Source organism: Bombina bombina, chromosome 1 (assembly GCF_027579735.1).
Source record: "Bombina bombina isolate aBomBom1 chromosome 1, aBomBom1.pri, whole genome shotgun sequence".
Lineage (NCBI taxonomy): Eukaryota > Metazoa > Chordata > Amphibia > Anura > Bombinatoridae > Bombina > Bombina bombina.
The window spans coordinates 683,986,673-684,006,419 of NC_069499.1; the positions used below are offsets into that span (position 1 = coordinate 683,986,673).

At 36.6% G+C, this 19,747-nt stretch overlaps 1 protein-coding gene across 1 annotated transcript in view; it reads right to left on the reverse strand.

The window, feature by feature from the left end:
• Positions 1–19,747, reverse strand: part of NRK (Nik related kinase) — a 575,538-nt gene that overhangs the window by 196,602 nt on the left and 359,189 nt on the right. The window contains exons 17-19 of the mRNA XM_053699167.1: positions 19,517–19,648; positions 5,580–5,647; positions 4,267–4,367 (exon numbers count right to left, since the gene is read on the reverse strand). Of these exons, the coding sequence (XP_053555142.1) occupies positions 4,267–4,367; positions 5,580–5,647; positions 19,517–19,648 (301 nt within the window). The remainder of the gene's footprint in view (positions 1–4,266; positions 4,368–5,579; positions 5,648–19,516; positions 19,649–19,747) is intronic.

Genomic DNA, 19,747 nt, shown 5'->3' on the forward strand with positions numbered 1-19,747 from the left:
TGTTGCTTCACTCTCTTAGTATCCTTTATTCATGGAGCAGCAATGCCTTACTGGGAGCTAGCTGAACACATCTGCAAGCCAATGATAAGAGGCATATATGTGCAGCCACCAATCAGCAGCTGACTCCCATCTCTTGATTCTAGCTAGGTATTCTTTTCAACAAAGTATACATAGAGAACAAAGCAAACTAGATAATAGAATTATTGTAGATGGTAAGTTGTTTAAAATTGTTTGTTAGATTTTTGTTCCATGACCCTTTAAGCTAAAATGCATGTTTTTATATACATTAGATAATTTATTTCTATGAAGAAATTCCTACAATTCCTACAATCCCTATGGTCTTTGAAGTGACTTAAAGGGACACTGTACCCAAAATTTTTTCTTTCGTGAGTCAGATTGAGCATGACATTTTAAGCAAATTTCTAATTTACTCCTATTATCAAATTTTCTTCATTCTCTTGGTATCTTTATTTGAAATGCAAGAATGTAAGTTTAAATGCAGGCCCATTTTTGATGAACAACCTGGGTTGTCCTTGCTGATTGGTGGATAAATTCATCCACCAATAAAAAAGTGCTGTCCAGAGTACTGAAAACAAAAAAAAGCTTAGATGCCTTCTTTTTCAAATAATGATAGCAAGAGAACGAAGAAAAATTGATAATAGGAGTAAATTAGAAAGTTGCTTAAAATTGCATGCTCTTTCTGAATTACAAAAGAAACAATTTGGGTTCAGTGTCCCTTTAAAGGGACAGTTGAATCCAAAATGGTTATTGTTTAAAAAGATAATCCCTTTATTACCCATTTCCCAGTTTTGCACAAACCACCACGGTTATATTAATATACTTTTTTCCTCTTTGATTACCTTGTATCTAACCCCATGCAGACTGCACCTTATCTCAGTGCTATTTACAGACTTGCATGTTAGCAAATTAGTGCTGACTCATGAATAACTCCATGGGAGTGAGCACAATGTTATCTATATGGCACATAATTGAGCAGTGTCTTGCTGTGAGAAGCTATAAAAATGCACTGAGAAAAAGGTGGCATGCAGGGGCTTAGAAAATAAAATAATTTAGAAGTTTAAAGGTAATAAAGTATATTAATATAACAATGTTAAATTGGCCAAAATTGAAAATGAAAAATTAATTGCAAAGGATTCTAAATCTAACCCTAAAAGGTTCTTTAAGTACATAAATAGCAAACAATCTAAGAAAGACAATATAGGTACATTAAAATGCAGGGAGGGTAGCATGATTAACAGTGACAGGGAGAAGGCTGAGATACTAAACCAGTTTTTTTCTTCAGTATACACAAGAGAGGAACCATTGGATGATACCTTGGAACAAAATAGAACATGCCAGCCCATACCATTAACTGGGTTATGTATAGAGGATATCAGGAACAAATTGGATAATGTTAAGGTAAATAAAACTCCAGGCCCACACCCAAAGGTGTTAAGGGAATTAGCACTGTTATAGACACACCTCTACTCTTAATTTTTCAAGACTCATTATCCTCATGCATGGTACCCAAGGATTGGCGTAAAGCTGATGTGGTGCCACTCTTCAAAAAGGGAAGTAGGGATGATCCAGGAAGCTATAGCCCAGTTAGTCTGACATCAATAGTGGGGAAGATATTTGAAGGGATTATAAGGGATTATATTGACGATCATATTCGTGCAAACAAGATTATTAGTTCTAATCAGACTGGTTTTATGATAAATAGAACATGTCAAACTAATATAATTAGATTCTATGAGGAAGTAAAAATATAGATAAAGGGGAATCAGTTGATGTGATATACTTAGATTTTGCAAAGGCGTTTGATACAGTGCCACATGAGAGATTAATGCACAAAATTAAGGGACTGGGAATAGCTGAAAATGTTAGTTTATGGATAAATAACTGGATAAAAGATAGGGAGCAACGAGTAGTAGTAAATGGTTCATACTTTTTAATATTTTTATAAATGACTTGGAGCAAGGATTAAATAGCGACATCTCTATTTTTGCAGATGATACTAAGTTAAGTAAGGTCATTAGGTCAGCGCAGGATGAACTTTTGTAACAAAGGGACCTGCAAAAATTAGAAGTATGGGCAGGTAATTGGAAAATGAGATTTAATACGGGAAAATGCAAGGTTCTACATTTTGGAAGTAAACATAAGCAAGCAACATATTATTTAAATGGGACAAGACTTAGCCAAACACAGGAGGAAAGGGATTTGGGGGTAATAATAGATAACAAGCTAAAGATGGGTGCACAATGCAGGGCAGAAGTTTCAAAGGCTAATAAGATACTAGCATGTATTAAAAGAGGCATTGACTCAAGGGAGGAAAGCATCATTCTGTCACTATATAAAGCCCTGGTAAAACCTCACCTTGAGTATGGAGTGCAGTTCTGGGGACCAATCACAAAAAAAGATATTGCAGAATTAGAAAAAGTTCAGAGAAGGGCTACAAAGCTAATAAGGGGATTGGAGAATTTAACCTAAGAGGAGGGGCTAGCCAAACTGGGTCTGTTTTCTTTAGAAAAAAGGCGCTTAAGGGGTGACATGATTACATTATATAAATATATTTAAGACCCATATACAGAGATGGCAGAAGCTCTCTTTATTCCAAGAAAATTGTTTGTGACCAGAGGTCACAATTTAAGGTTGGAGGAAAGGAGATTTAATCTCCTGCAACGGAAACGTTTCTTCACTGTAAGAGCAATAACATTGTGGAACTCATTACCAAAGGAGATAGTGAATGCCAATACCCTAGATACATTTAAAAATTGTTTGGATACATTTCTGTCTATTAACAAAATTCATGGATATGATTGCTAGTATTAAACGGGTCACGTTTTAGTGGTATTATTTAACCTTAACTGGAGCTTTTTGTATATATTTTAGATTTGTATAGATTGAACTCAATGGACTTCAGTCTTTTTTCAATCTCATCTACTATGTTAATGTTGTCTGTGCAAAGCTGGGGAATGGGTAGTAAAGGCATTAGCTATCTTTTTAAATAATAACAATTTTTGGAAGACAGTCCCTTTAAATAAAAACAAATAGGACACATATTTCACACTCAATTTAAAACTCATGTTATATAATTTTGGATGGATGCAAGTAAAGTAAAGATGTCAGAAACCAAAAATAGAGAGGCAAAGTTGTTGTGTAAATTAGATGCTGAGACTGTAAATAAAATAATGTTTCACTAACCTGTCCATAGCAATAATATGCCATTTGGCTGTTATTTGTTAGGAATCAGCCAGACAAGTTATGGAAATACATTTGGGTATGGTTTTCATTTGCACAGCTTAGTTTGCCTCAGGCTACATTGAAAAACAAATAAATAATGTAAACGTTTGCCACGGGCAAGATGCTAATAGACTAGAATGAAATACAATATTACCCTTTATTCAGATGTTCTAATTCGTCAGCTCTAGATAAACTGAAAGCTACAAAAGTTCAGATTGTCATTTTATGAACTGGGCAGAATATAATTGTATCCTGACTGGAAAAAAAGACATTGTTGACAATATCCAATAAACCCTAATAAACAGGAGTTAATATTGCTATTGTTCTGCTATAAAGAGCACAGTTTGCTGTACTGGATCACAACAAAAGTAGGTTTTCTTATGTGGTAAGTTTCAGAAATTAAATGAGCTGTATCTTTATAACTATGAAGAGCAGGTCTGTAAAAGTTGTCATTACTTACTAACCTGGTTTAAACCCAGTGACTGCAAATGAAGTGACTTCCTACTTAAATAGTTTTTTTTCATCATATACGGTATATAAAATCTATATTTCTGTCATGAATGGATGATATTGAAAAGCCCACAATGCTTTGGTTTGCTAGGCTCAATTTATTATTTTTTTGATGACTTTGGGCCAAATATTTCTTAAAGGGATATGAAACTCAATTTTTTTCCTTTCATGATTCAGATAGAGCATGCAATTTTAAGCAAGTTTCTAATTTACCCCTACTAAATGTAGCTACCAGTCAACAAACTCTACACAAAAATGAGCCGTCTCCTAAGCTTACATTCCTGATTTTTCAAATAAAGATACCAAGAGAACAAAGAAAATGTGATAATAGAAGTAAATTAGAAGCTTGCTTAAAATTGCATGCTCTATCTGAATCATGAAAGAACAAAATGGGTTTCATATCCCTTTAAGCAACCCACCCATGCACACACAGTCACGCACAACATTAATTTGTCTCTTACATGTACTTTAGGTGTAAAAGCATTTGCTGTTTTTGAAACAGCAAGGGATTACCAGATTGTGTTCTGTTGCTTTGATTAAATCTACCATCCCATCCAGTTGGACTTTTGCTGCATTTTTCTTCTTCCGGCAGCCCCCTTTGCTGTAGGAAACTCCTATAAAAAAAAATCACACACATAAACATTCAAAGACAGACCTCCCTTTTAACTGATGTATTTACACATTTAATTCTGCCACTGATGAAAGTGATTCTTCAATGATGGATTAAAGGGCCAGTAAACCCACAAAATAATGCTATATAATTCTGCACATAGTGCAGAATTATATAACATCAGCTTAGCGTCAACTTTATACCTGAAAGGATTTCAGAGAAAAATTCCTGCGAAAATTACTTTTACAGTACGCCGCTCCTGGCCCTTTAAAGGGACAGTAAAGTCAAAATTAAACTTTCATGATTCAGATCGAGCATGCAATTTTAAACAAAATTTCTAATTGACTTCTGTTATCAAATTTTCTTCGTTCTCTTGGTATCTTTTATTGAACAGTAAAACTAGTTGGGCTCATAAGAGCTGAGGATTGTGCACGTGTCTTTAGTACTCTATAGCAGTAGCGTTTTGCAATATTATTTGTAGCTTTGTTATACAATGCAAAACACTGCTGCCATAGAGTACTCAAGAGGCGTGCACACTCCTGAGCTCTTATGAGCCTACCTAGTTTTACTCTTCAATAAAAGATACCAAAAGAACAAAGCAAATTTGATAACAGAAGTAAACTGGAAAGTTGTTTAAAATTGCACGATCTATCTGATTTATGAAAGTTTAATGTTGACTTTACTGCCCCTCTAAATTCAACAAGTAAAAAAAGAGCACACAATAGTATGAACATATAAACAAATACCCCATCTACTCTTATTAATATCACAATGCTGTGTTTTCTTTATTTACCTACATGGGAAATATTAAGATTCACTATCTATAGAACCTTAAGTTTTCTGGTTATTTAAGTTATCGGACCATTTACTGAAGTGTACTTATAACATTAGGCCATGCCCTTGTGTAGTATTGGATATTCTCTCATTAATTCATTTGATGAAAGGGGTCTCTGGAGATAAATTACCCACTGTTCATTGAGCCAGAAACACATGGCTGTATGATTCATGGCACACTATCTAACCTGACAGGGAGCAGTTTTATTGACTGACATACTGCCGCTTTACCTAAAACACAGCTGAATTTACTTTAGAAGGCTAACTGGAATGTGCATTTGTTAGAAAGTAGAAATAGAACCTGCAGTTATGTTCCAAATGTGTATTTTGGTCAGATTTGTTAACCATTGAACTGTAAATTAAAATGTATGCTCCAGCTTACCCAGATGGACAGTCTGGGTGGTCAGGAATATCCTTGTGGTAAAACTTAGATGTGGTTCTCTCTGGTACCTGAAAGAGGCAATTAAAGAAAAAAAAAAACCTTGGTTACTGCATTCCTATTTTACTATGCAATCTAAGGCCTAGATTTAGAGTTTTGTCGGTAACGACCCGCGTAGCTAACGCCGGCTTTTTTCTGGCCGCACCATAAAAATAACTCTGGTATTGAGAGTCCACATAAAGGCTGCGTTAGGCTCCAAAAAAGGAGCGTAGAGCATTTTTAACGCAGCTTCAACTCTCGATACCAGAGTTGCTTATGCAAGCGGCCAGCCTCAAAAACGTGCTCGTGCACGATTCCCCCATAGGAAACAATGGGGCTGTTTGAGCTGAAAAAAACCCTAACACCTGCAAAAAAGCCGCGTTCAGCTCCTAACGCAGCCCCATTGTTTGCTATGCGGAAACACTTCCTACGTCTGCACCTAACACTCTAACATGTACCCCGAGTCTAAACACCCCTAACCTTACACTTATTAACCCCTATTCTGCCGCCCCCGCTATCGCTGACCCCTGCATATTATTATTAACCCCTAATCTGCCGCTCCGTAAACCACCGCTACTTACATTATCCCTATGTACCCCTAATCTGCTGCCCCTAACACCGCCGACCTCTATATTATATTTATTAACCCCTAATCTGCTCCCCACAACGTCGCCTCCACCTGCCTACACTTATTAACCCCTAATCTGGCGAGCGGACCTGAGCGCTACTATAATAAAGTTATTAACCCCTAATCCGCCTCACTAACCCTATAATAAATAGTATTAACCCCTAATCTGCCCTCCCTAACATCGCCGACACCTAACTTCAATTATTAACCCCTAATCTGCCGACCGGAGCTCACCGCTATTCTAATAAATGGATTAACCCCTAAAGCTAAGTCTAACCCTAACACTAACACCCCCCTAAATTAAATATAATTTTAATCTAACGAAATTAATTAACTCTTATTAAATAAATTATTCCTATTTAAAGCTAAATACTTACCTGTAAAATAAATCCTAATATAGCTACAATATAAATTATAATTACATTGTAGCTATTTTAGGATTAATATTTATTTTACAGGCAACTTTGTAATTATTTTAACCAGGTACAATAGCTATTAAATAGTTAAGAACTATTTAATAGTTACCTAGTTAAAATAATTACAAAATTACCTGTAAAATAAATCCTAACCTAAGTTACAATTAAACCTAACACTATACTATCATTAAATTAATTAAATAAAATACCTACAATTACCTACAATTAAACCTAACACTACACTATCAATACATTAATTAAATACAATACCTACAAAGAACTACAATGAAATAAACTAACTAAAGTACAAAAAATAAAAAAGAACTAAGTTATAAAAAATAAAAAAATATCTACAAACATAAGAAAAATATTACAACAATTTTAAACTAATTACACCTACTCTAAGCCCCCTAATAAAACAACAAAGCCCCCCAAAATAAAAAATGCCCTACCCTATTCTAAATTACTAAAGTTAAAAGCTCTTTTACCTTACCAGCCATGAACAGGGCCCTTTGCGGGGCATGCCCCAAGAAGTTCAGCTCTTTTGTCTGTAAAAAAAACATACAATACCCCCCCCAACATTACAACCCACCACCCACATACCCCTAATCTAACCCAAACCCCCCTTAAATAAACCTAACACTAAGCCCCTGAAGATCTTCCTACCTTGTCTTCACCATACCAGGTTCACGATCGGTCCTGAAGAGCTCCTCCGATGTCCTGATCCAAGCCCAAGCGGGGGGCTGAAGATGTCCATGATCCAGTAGAAGTCTTCATCCAAGCGGGGCAGAAGAGGTCTTCCATCCGATTGAAGTCTTCAACAAAAGCGGGGCAGAAGAGATCTTCCATCCGATTGAAGTCTTCATCCAGGCGGCATCTTCTATCGACATCCATCTGGAGCGGAGCGGCAGCATCCTGAAGACCTCCGACGCGGAACATCCATCCTGGCCGACGACTGAACGATGAATGACGGTTCCTTTAAATGACATCATCCAATATGGCGTCCCTCGAATTCCTATTGGCTGATAGGATTCTATCAGCCAATCGGAATTAAGGTAGGAATATTCTGATTGGCTGATGGAATCAGCCAATCAGAATCAAGTTCAATCCGATTGGCTGATCCAATCAGCCAATCAGATTGAGCTCGCATTCTATTGGCTGTTCCGATCAGCCAATAGAACGCGAGCTAAATCTGATTGGCTGATTCCATCAGCCAATCAGAATATTCCTACCTTAATTCCGATTGGCTGATAGAATCCTATAAGCCAATCGGAATTCAAGGGACGCCATCTTGGATGACGTCATTTAAAGGAACCATCATTCGTCGTTCAGTCGTCGGCCAGGATGGATGTTCCGCGTCGGAGGTCTTCAGGATGCTGCCGCTCCGCTCCAGATGGATGTCGATAGAAGATGCCGCCTGGATGAAGACTTCAATCGGATGGAAGACCTCTTCTGCCCCGCTTGGATGAAGACTTCAATTGGATGGATGACCTTTTCTGCCCCGCTTGGATGAAGACTTCTACCGGATCATGGACATCTTCAGCCCCCCGCTTGGGCTTGGATCAGGACATCGGAGGAGCTCTTCAGGACGGATCGGTGAACCTGGTATGGTGAAGATAAGGTAGGAAGATCTTCAGGGGCTTAGTGTTACATTTATTTAAGGGGGGTTTGGGTTAGATTAGGGGTATGAGGGTGGTGGGTTGTAATGTTGGGGGGGGGGTATTGTATGTTTTTTTTACAGGAAAAAGAGCTGAACTTCTTGGGGCATGCCCCGCAAAGGGCCCTGTTCAGGGCTGGTAAGGTAAAAGAGGTTTTAACTTTAGTAATTTAGAATAGGGTAGGGCATTTTTTATTTTGGGGGGCTTTGTTGTTTTATTAGGGGGCTTAGAGTAGGTGTAATTAGTTTAAAATTGTTGTAATATTTTTCTTATGCTTGTAGATATTTTTTTATTTTTTGTAACTTAGTTCTTTTTTATTTTTTGTACTTTAGTTAGTTTATTTCATTGTAGTTATTTGTAGATATTGTATTTAATTAATGTATTGATAGTGTAGTGCTAGGTTTAATTGTAGGTAATTGTAGGTATTTTATTTAATTAATTTAATGATAGTGTAGTGTTAGGTTTAATTGTAACTTAGGTTAGGATTTATTTTACAGGTAATTTTGTAATTATTTTAACTAGGTAACTATTAAATAGTTCTTAACTATTTAATAGCTATTGTACCTGGTTAAAATAATTACAAAGTTGCCTGTAAAATAAATATTAATCCTAAAATAGCTACAATGTAATTATAATTTATATTGTAGCTATATTAGGATTTATTTTACAGGTAAGTATTTAGCTTTAAATAGGAATAATTTATTTAATAAGAGTTAATTAATTTCGTTAGATTAAAATTATATTTAATTTAGGGGGTGTTAGTGTTAGGGTTAGACTTAGCTTTAGGGGTTAATACATTTATTAGAATAGCGGTGAGCTCCGGTTGGCAGATTAGGGGTTAATAATTGAAGTTAGGTGTCGGCGATGTTAGGGAGGGCAGATTAGGGGTTAATACTATTTATTATAGGGTTAGTGAGGCGGATTAGGGGTTAATAACTTTATTATAGTAGCGCTCAGGTCCGCTCGGCAGATTAGGGGTTAATAAGTGTAGGCAGGTGGAGGCGACGTTGTGGGGGGCAGATTAGGGGTTAATAAATATAATATAGGGGTCGGCGGTGTTAGAGGCAGCAGATTAGGGGTACATAAGGATAACGTAGGTGGCGGCGCTTTGCGGTCGGCAGATTAGGGGTTAATAAGTGTAGGTAGCTGGCGGCGACGTTGTGGGGGGCAGGTTAGGGGTTACTAAATATAATATAGGGGTCGGCGGTGTTAGGGGCAGCAGATTAGGGGTACATAAGGATAACGTATTTGGCGGTCGGCAGATTAGGGGTTAAAAAAATTTAATAGAGTGGCAGCGATGTGGGGGGACCTCGGTTTAGGGGTACATAGGTAGTTTATGGGTGTTAGTGTACTTTAGAGTACAGTAGTTAGGAGCTTTATAAACCGGCGTTAGCCCAGAAAGCACTTAACTACTGACTTTTTTCCTGCGGCTGGAGTTTTGTCGTTAGAATTCTAACGCTCACTTCAGCCACGACTCTAAATACCGGAGTTAGAAAAATCCCATTGAAAAGATAGGATACGCAATTTACGTAAGGGGATCTGCGGTATGGAAAAGTCGCGGCTGAAAAGTGAGCGTTAGACCCTTTTTTGAGTGACTCCAAATACCAGAGTTAGCCTAAAACCAGCGTTAGGAGCCTCTAACGCTGGTTTTCACGGCTAACGCCAAACTCCAAATCTAGGCCTAAGTGATTTCTGCCATCATGTTGTCTGAGTAAAGAACATAATAAGGAATAAACTATTTCCCTGCTCTCAACAGGTTCCCCAGGGAGAAGGTTAAAAAAGTGCAAGATATTGAAATATAGAACCACAGAATCAGATGTGGTGCAGCATTTCTAGAACTCTGCTCAGCTGAAGTGGACTGTGTCTGAGTTCTGCATTTAGCTGCATTGGGAAATAAGCATATCTCTCTACAGTATTCTAGGTTTGGTGCAGTATTTCTTTTGGTTAGGTGCTCAGTAGAGATGCAGTTGTGGTCTAATAAGTACTTCCAGCATCCAGTGTAAATACAAGAAGGATATACAGAATGGGAACACACTGGGAGGGACTATAAGAATCAAACAGCATATCCAGTGAGGCAACTGGAGCACCTCCTATTTCAATTAAATACATCTTAGTCTGCTACAAGATACATTGAAGACAACATAGTGGGCGAAACTGCCTCTCCAAGTGGTGATCAACTTATCCTATTTGATTGAGGGTTATTATAAATCTGAGTATAATACATACAAAAATCAACACAGAATTGACCATGATAGGATATGCCCAAAATATTTTACCAATCTGATGTACTGTAAATTCTTATTAGTCTATGACTCAGTACAAGACCCATGTTTGTCTCTTTTTGAGTTTATTTTGGAGAATATTCCGCTCTTCATACACAGCAGCACATGTATCTATCTATCTATCTATCTATCTATCTATCTATCTATCTATCTATCATCTATCTACCTATCTATCTATCTATCTATCTATCTATATATCTGTCTCTCTGTCTATCATTTCTCTGTTAGGCAGAAATACAAAAACAGGTATTTCTTGCCTGAGATTGCTTACTATCTCTCAAAGATAGATACAGAAAGGTTATGTGAATAGAAAGTTACACACACAAAGGTTTTGTTTTCCAAATTTTCCAAGGCCATTTCAGTCTACTTTTAAAAAAACGCTGGGTTATTGGTTTTCAAGTGGCTTTGTGTTACCAATACTTTTCACTGGGAGTATTTCAGTAGTGGTATAACATTACAACAGAAAACTGTTATTATATATTTTGGACTATTCTATTCCAGAAAATATAAAAATAGGTTTTTAAAAATATTTTTGCAAGACATTTAAACTGATGAAAACCCATCATGACCATTGTCGTATGACACATGTAGGCTGTTCACGTAGTTTATATTTCTGAACTGTTTTAGAAACAGTAAAGGCAAAATTAAACTTTCATGATTCAGATAAAGCATGCTATTTTAACAAGCTTTCCAATTTACTTCTGTTATCTTATTTGCTTCCTTTTCTTGGTATATTTTGTTAAAAAGCATATTTAGGTAGGCTCAAAGACAGCACTACTTGTAGCTAGCTGCTGACTGAGTCTCACCCAATGTGTTAAGGTAGCTTCCAGTAGTGCACTGCTTCTCAATCAAGGATACCAAGAGAATGAATACAATTTGATAACAGAAGAAAATTGGAAATTTGTGTAAAATTGTATACTGTATCTGCCTTATGAAAGAAAAATGTTGGGTTGATGTCCCTTTAATCTTAAGCATTCTGATGTTTATTTCCTGATCACAATTAAGTCTCTGGATATTGTAAAAAATAATATTGACACAAAATGGTAGGAAAGGGTTAACTACTCACATCATGCATTGAATTTGTAAGTCTATATAAATAAATCAACTGAAATAATAGGGCATATTTAACATTGTGCAAGTGGACATGATACCAAGTAGCGTATCATGTCCACTGCCCATTGCTGCCCATTGATAAATGCCGACAGCATACGCTGTCAGCATTTTCAGCATTTATCAGTGCACCAGCAGTTCTTGTGAACTGCTGGTGCAATGCCGCCCCCTGCAGATTCGTGGCCAATTGGCTGCTAGCAGGGGGCATCAATCAACCCAAACGTGCCTCAGAGCAGGCAGACAAGTTATGGAGCAGCGATCTATAGACCGCTGCTTCATAACTTCTTGATAACTTCTGTTTCCGGCGAGCCTTCAGGAGCCATTCAGAGCTTGATAAATATGCCCCAATTAATCAATTTTTGGATGAATTTGGCCTTTTCCTTTGTCTTGTTTTTATTTTGCTTCAGTCTTAGAAAGTGATTGTTGCATTTAGATTTTAACATGTAAGAAATCTAAACATTCTGGAATTATTGATGACATATGTCAGGTGACCTAACAAATCCTACATAACTACTTGCACTGATTGAAATACTGTTACTGATAAGAAAGCCAAAACATACCAGAATGGAGAAAAATAATTTCCCACAGCTAATTCTAAAACTTTGTATATAGTCCCATAGATAGATAAATAGATATATGATAGCTAGTTAGATAGATAGATAGATAGATAGATAGATATGATATATAAGATAGATAGATAGATAGATAGATAGATAGAGAGATAGATAGATGAAAGATAGGTAAATATCTAGATATCTAGATAGATGATAGACAGATAGATGATAGATAGATAGATAGATAGATAGATAGATATAGACCTATGTCTGTACAGTTCTATAATTTTAATAAATTTTAAGACTATCGGCCAGATTATGAGTTTAGCGTTATGAGTGGCTTGGTAATAACTTGCAAGGTATTGTCACCGCTCACCTTTAATAGCACTGCTATTACAGGTTTGCAAAAACCTGGCGATATGGCTGCATTGAGCTCCATACCGCACACAAATACCAGCGCTGCTTTGACATGCTCATGCACGATTTCCCCATAGACATCAATGGAGAGAGCCGGCTAAAAAAAAGCCTAATACCTGCAATAACGGAGCGTAAAGCTCCGTAACGCAGCCCCATTGATGTCTATGGGGAAACAAAATGTATGTTTACACCTAACACTCTAACATAAACCCTGAGTCTAAACACCCCTAAGCTGCCGCCCCCGACATCACAGACACCTACATTACACTTATTAACCCCTAATCTGCCGCCCCCAATGTCGCTGACACCTACCTACACTTATTAACCCCTAATCTGCCACCCCCAATGTTGCCGCCACCTACATAAATTTATTAATCCCTAATCTGCCGCCCCCAACGTTACCGCCGCCACTATTCTAAAGTTATTAACCCCTAAACCTCTGGCCTCCCACATCACTAACACTAAATAAATATATTAACCCCTAAACCTAACCCTAAGTCTAACCCTAACACCCCTAACTTTAATATAATTAAAATAAATCTAAATAAAACTTACTATCATTACCTAAATAATTCCTATTTAAAACTAAATACTTACCTATAAAATAAACCCTAAGCATGCTACACTATAACTAATAGTTACATTGTAGCTATTAGGGTTGCACCGATACCGATACTAGTAACTAAATTACAAAAACAAATAAACACTAAATTACACAAAATAAAAAAGAAATTATCAAATATTTAAACTAATTACACCTAATTTAATAGCCCTATCAAAATAAAAAAGCCCCCCCCCCAAAAAAAAAAAACCCCTAGCCAATAGCCTTTAGAAGGGCCTTTTGCGGGGCATTGACCCAAAGAAATCAGCTCTTTTACCTGTAAAAAAAAATTCAACCGGACATCCATCCTCATCCAGCCGGGAGAAGTCTTCATCCAAGCGGGCAGAAGTCCTCAATGAAGCCGGGAGAAGTTCTGCCGCCTGGAGGACGACTTCTTGACGCTTGAATGAAGACTTCTCCCGGCTTTGTTGAGGACTTCTGCCCGCTTGGATGAAGACGTCTCCTGGCTGGATGAGGATGGATATCCGGTCTTCAAAAACTGTAAGTGGATCTTCGGGGGTTAGTGTTAGGTTTTATTAAGGGTTTATTGGGTGGGATTTATTTTTAGATTAGAGACTTTGGGCACCGTAAAAAAGCTAAATGCCCTTTTAAAGGCAATGCCCATCAAAATGCCCTTTTCAGGGAAATGAGAAGCTTAGGTTTACTTAGATAGGATTTTACTTGGGGGGTTTGGTTGTGTGGGTGGGGAGTTTTATTGTTGGGGGGTTGTTTGAATTTTTTTTTACAGGTAAACGAGTTGATTTCTTTGGGTCAATGCCCCGCAAAAGGCCCTTCTAAAGGCTATTGGCTAGGGGTTTTTTTTTAATTTTGGGGGGCTTTTTTATTTTGATAGGGCTATTAGATTAGGTGTAATTAGTTTAAATATTTGATAATTTCTTTTTTATTTTGTGTAATTTAGTGTTTATTTGTTTTTGTAATTTAGTTAATTGTATTTAATTAATATAATTTATTTAATTTTAGTGTAATGTTAGGTTTAACTGTAAGACAGGTTAGGTTTTATTTCACAGGTAAATTTGTATTTATTTTTACTAGGTAGTTAGTAAATAGTTAATAACTATTTACTAACTAATCAACCTAGTTAAAAGAAATACAAACTTAGCTGTGAAATAAAAATAAAACCTAAGCTAGATACAATATAACTATTAGTTATATTGTAGCTAGCTTAGGTTTTATTTTACAGGTAAGTATTTATTTAGTTTTAAATAGGAATAATTTAGGTATTAATTGTAATTTTTTATTTTGAATTATTTTAATTAGGTTAAAGTTAGTGGGTGTTAGGGTTAGGGTTAGACTTAGGGTTAGGTTTAGGGGTTTATAACTTTAGTATAGTGGCGGCGACATTCGGGACAGCAGATTAGGGGTTAATAATTTTATTTTAGTGTTAGCGATGCAGGAGGGCCTCGGTTTAGGGGTTAATAGGTAGTTTATGGGTGTTACTGTACGTTGTAACACTTTAGATATGAGTTTTATGCTACAGCTTTGTAGTGTAAAACCCATAACTACTGACTTTCAGGTGGTGGTACAGATCTTGTAGTTATGGGCTGTACTGCTCACTTTTTGGCCGGACAGGCAAAACTCATAATACCGGCGCTATGAAAGTCCCATTGAAAAAGGACTTTTTGAAAGGTGCGGTAGTTACGTTGTGTTATGGCCAAAAAAGTGTGCGGTACAGCTATACCTACAACACCTGTAATACCAGCGGTAGTGAAAAAGCAGCGTTATGAGCCATAATGCAAAACTCGTAATCTAGCTGTATATTTGCAATGGTTGGCTACATTTTAGAAATGTGAAGACACTGTCACAAAGATTTATTTATTTTGCTCTGTCAGGCTAAGAAAATAGACAATTTAATATTTCCCAACTCAGGAGCATAACTTTTTTTCTGTGGAACTATGGTAACCAGTTTAGTACCTCATTGAACTGGGGCAAATCAAGCTATTCAAGTGCATATGAATACTGTGAGTTAATGAGCTATAACACTTTGATTTAAACATGTAAATATTTAGATAATACATAAAATGCATAAAATACTAACATGCACATCTTTATTGTCTCTTGTTTCCTTTATTGTATAAGGACAGAAAGAGGGAAAAGGTTTCAAAAGATCCAAATACTGTAAACAAATTCAGGAGGTTTATAGGCAGTTTTCTTATCTGACTGCAGTAAATTATTATAGGTAATATAAAAGTGAGAATTTTATAGAAAAAGCTGTAAATTTGTTGAATATTTTCGAGTTTGATTAACCTAAAAACACAAATTCGGCTAGATTACGAGTTTTTGTCGGTAATGGTGTGCGTGGCTAACGGACAGTTTTACCTCACCGCTCACCTACAGTAACGCTGGTATTACAGGTTTTTTTAAACCCGGCATTAGCTGCAAAAAGGTGAGCGTAGAGCAGAATTTAGTTCCACATCTCACCTCAATAGTAGCGCTGCTTATGGTAGCGATGAGCTGGCAAAACACCTGCAAAAAAGCAAATGCAGCCTCATTGATTCCTATGGGGAAACACATTTATGTCTAAACCTAACACCCGAACATGAACCCGAGTCTAAACACCCCTAATCTTACACTTATTAACCCCTAATCTGCCGCCCCCGACATCGCCGACACCTGCATTTTATTATTAACCCCTAAACTGCCGCTCCGGACACTGCCGCCACCTACATTATCCCTATGAACCCCTAATCTGCTGCCCCCAACATCGCCGACACCTACTTTTTATTTATTAACTCCTACTCTTCCGCCCCCAATGTCGCCGCCACCTAACTACACTTATTAACCCCTAATCTGCTGCCGCCAAAGTCGCTGCCATTATAATAAAGTTATTAACCCCTAAATCTAAGTCTAACCCTAACCCTAACACCCCCTAACTTAAATATAATTTAAATACATCAAAATAAAATTACTATTATTAACTAAATTATTCCTATTTAAAACTAAATACTTACCTATAAAATAAACCCTAAGCTAACAACAATATAACTAATAGTAGCTATCTCAGGGTTTATTTTTATTTACAGGCAACTTTGTATTTATTTTAACTAGGTACAATAGTTATTAAATAGTTATTAACTATTTAATAACTTCCTAGTTAAATTAAGTACAAAATTACCTGTAAAATAAACCCTAACCTAAGTTACAATTACACCTAAAACTACACTATAATTAAATAAATTAACTAAATTAACTACAATTAATTACAATTAACTTAATTAAACTAAAGTACGAAAAGAACAAACACTAAATTACAGAAAATAATAAAATAATTACAAGAATTTTTAACTAATTACACCTAATCTAATCCCCCTAATAAAATAAAAAAAGTCCCCCAAAATAATAAAAAATCCCTACCCTATACTAAATTACAAATAGCCCTTAAAAGGGCCTTTTGCGGGGCATTGCCCAAAGTAATCAGTTCTTTTACCTGTAAAAAAAATACAATACCCCCCAACATTAAAACCCACCACCCACACACCCAACCCTACTCTAAAACCCACCCAATCCCCCCTTAATAAAACTTAACACTAACCCCTTGAAGATCACCCTACCTTGAGACGTCTTCACCCAACCGGGCAGAAGTGGTCCTCCAGACGGCCAGAAGTCTTCATCTGATCCAGGCAGAAGAGGACCTCCAGACGGGCAGAAGTCTTCATCCAGGCGGCATCTTCTATCTTCATCCATCCGGAGTGGAGCGGGTCCTTCTTCAAGCCATCCGACGTGGAGCATCCTCTTCCACGACTAACACTAAATGACGGTACCTTTAAGTGACGTCATCCAAGATGGCATCCCTTCAATTCCGATTGGCTGATAGAATTCTATCAGCCAATCAGAATTGAGGTAGAAAAAATCCTATTGCCTGATCCAATCAGCCAATAGGATTGAGCTCGCATTCTATTGGCTGTTCCAATCAGCCCATAGAATGCGAGCTCAATCCTATTGGCTGATTGGATCAGTCAATAGGATTGAACTTCAATCCTATTGGCTGATTGCATCAGCCAATAGGATTTTTTCTACCTTAATTCCGATTGGCTGATAGAATTCTATCAGCCACTCAGAATTGAAGGGACGCCATCTTGGATGACGTCACTTAAATGTACCGTCATTTAGTGTTAGTCGTCGGATGGAAGAGGATGCTCCGCGTCGGATGGCTTGAAGAAGGACCCGCTCCGCTCCGGATGGATGAAGATAGAAGATGCCACCTGGATGAAGACTTCTGCCCGTCTGGAGGTCCTCTTCTGCCCGGATCAGATGAAGACTTCTGGCCGTATGGAGGACCACTTCTGCCCGGTTGGGTGAAGACGTCTCAAGGTAGGGTGATCTTCAAGGGGGTAGTGTTAGGTTTTATTAAGGGGGGATTGGGTGGGTTTTAGAGTAGGGTTGGGTGTGTGGGTGGTGGGTTTTAATGTTGGGGGGGTATTGTATTTTTTTTTACAGGTAAAAGAGCTGATTACTTTGGGCCAATGTTGCGCAAAAGGCCCTTTTAAGGGCTATTTGTAATTTAGTATAGGGTAGGGCTTTTTATTATTTTGGGGGGCTTTTTTTATTTTATTAGGGGGATTAGATTAGGTGTAATTAGTTTAAAATTCTTGTAATTATTTTATTATTTTCTGTAATTTAGTGGATATTTTTCGTACTTCATTTTATTTAATTTAATTGTAATTAATTGTAGTTAATTTAGTTAATTTATTCAATGATAGTGTAGTGTTAGGTGTAATTGTAACTTAGGTTAGGGTTAATTTTACAGGTAAATTAGCTTTGTTCCCTTTTTATCCTTTGTTAGAAAGCTGTTGCAATTTAGTGCTCAAGGCCTGTGCAGACTCCTGAGCATGCTTTTCAAGAAAGGATAACAAGAGAATGAAGTAAAGTGGACATTTTCTTAAAATTGTACATGTTGGGTTTCATGTCTCTTTAAATATATAGTTGATAGTAAAATCAATAACTTTTGCAGGTTCTAATTTCCTGGAAAAAATGACATTGGTCAAGAGAGAGTGACGTCAGGAACTGCTAGAAATAGAAGCACTAAGCATCAGATCTACACAGTTGTTTCCCACATTCAAGAAAAAGTTCAAGACTTATCTATGTGCCCTAGTTTGTCCAATAATGTCCTATTCTTACTACCTTCCTCTAGCTGCTGTACCTTCATATTCTCTATTCTGTTTCATCTTCTTTGTATGATGTTTTTGTGTCTACGTTTCCTTTTCGCCCTATCTTTATTTGTATAGCGCTGGGTACAGAGATAGGGGAATACAATGAAAAGATTTGTGATAAGATACAAAAACATAACAAACTAAACAAATCTAGTACAGGAGGAGGAGGGCCCTGCTCCAAAAAGCTTGCAGTCTACATGACCTAGATTCCAATCTCAAAGAATCAGGGTTAGCTTTGTTCAGGTGCTATAAAAGTTCATAGATAGATGGATAGATAGATGGATAGATGGATAGATAGATGTATAGATAGATAGATAGATAGATAGATAGATAGATAGATAGATAGATAGATAGATAGATAGATAGATAGATACAGAAGGGCAGAGAAAGTAAGAGAGAAAGAGATAGTGTTGTAAGATAAAAATATGTTTTCAAAATGTACCAACTTCAAAATAAAATATCTTTAACTATTTTGAAGGCTCTTTAATTTAAAAGGAAACCAGTGAAATGAAATTAAAGGACCACTGAATAATTGACAAACATACTATAAGAAGATAATGCTATACCACTTACTTTAAATATATTTTCTGGCAAATTTAAAAGTTTTTCCACTTTCCCTCCCCTGTATCATATGACAGCTATCAGCCAATCACGAAATGCATATACATATATACTGTGCCTTTTTGCACTTGCTTAGCAGTTGCTGGAGCGTTAGAAAGTGTGCATATAAAACAAATATGCACATTTTGATAATGAATATATATATACATATTTTATATTACATGCTTTATCTGAATCATGAAACTTAAATTTTGACTTTAGTGGCCCTTTAAGAAATGAAAGACTAGGTTTTCAACATTATATAACAGTCTAATTTTACTATAAAACCAAATTAGTTAACACAATATCAACAAACAAATTTATATCTGAAGCTTTTAAGTGGTATCTATCACAGTGATTTAACCTTTTTTTAATGGTTACATTTTATTCAGTAAGTCACAGAAATGACAACTCACAAAACCTTGCTTGGTACACAACAAAAAACTAATTAAGATGTTGACGTCTACCTTAGGAGGATGCTCTTCATTTAGTGGTGAGCCCCAGAAGACCTCATCTTGTCCTGGGGTCAGAGGAGTTATGACCATGTCAGACAATGAGCTGCTGTAGTGATTGTCTCTACTGGAGCGAAGATTTTCATTCTTTGTTTAAGGCAAAACAAATACGCAGATAAAATAATAATATGAGGCAGCAGCTGAGAGAGCAATAGGAATTTCACTAAAATATGTACAAATTTATGG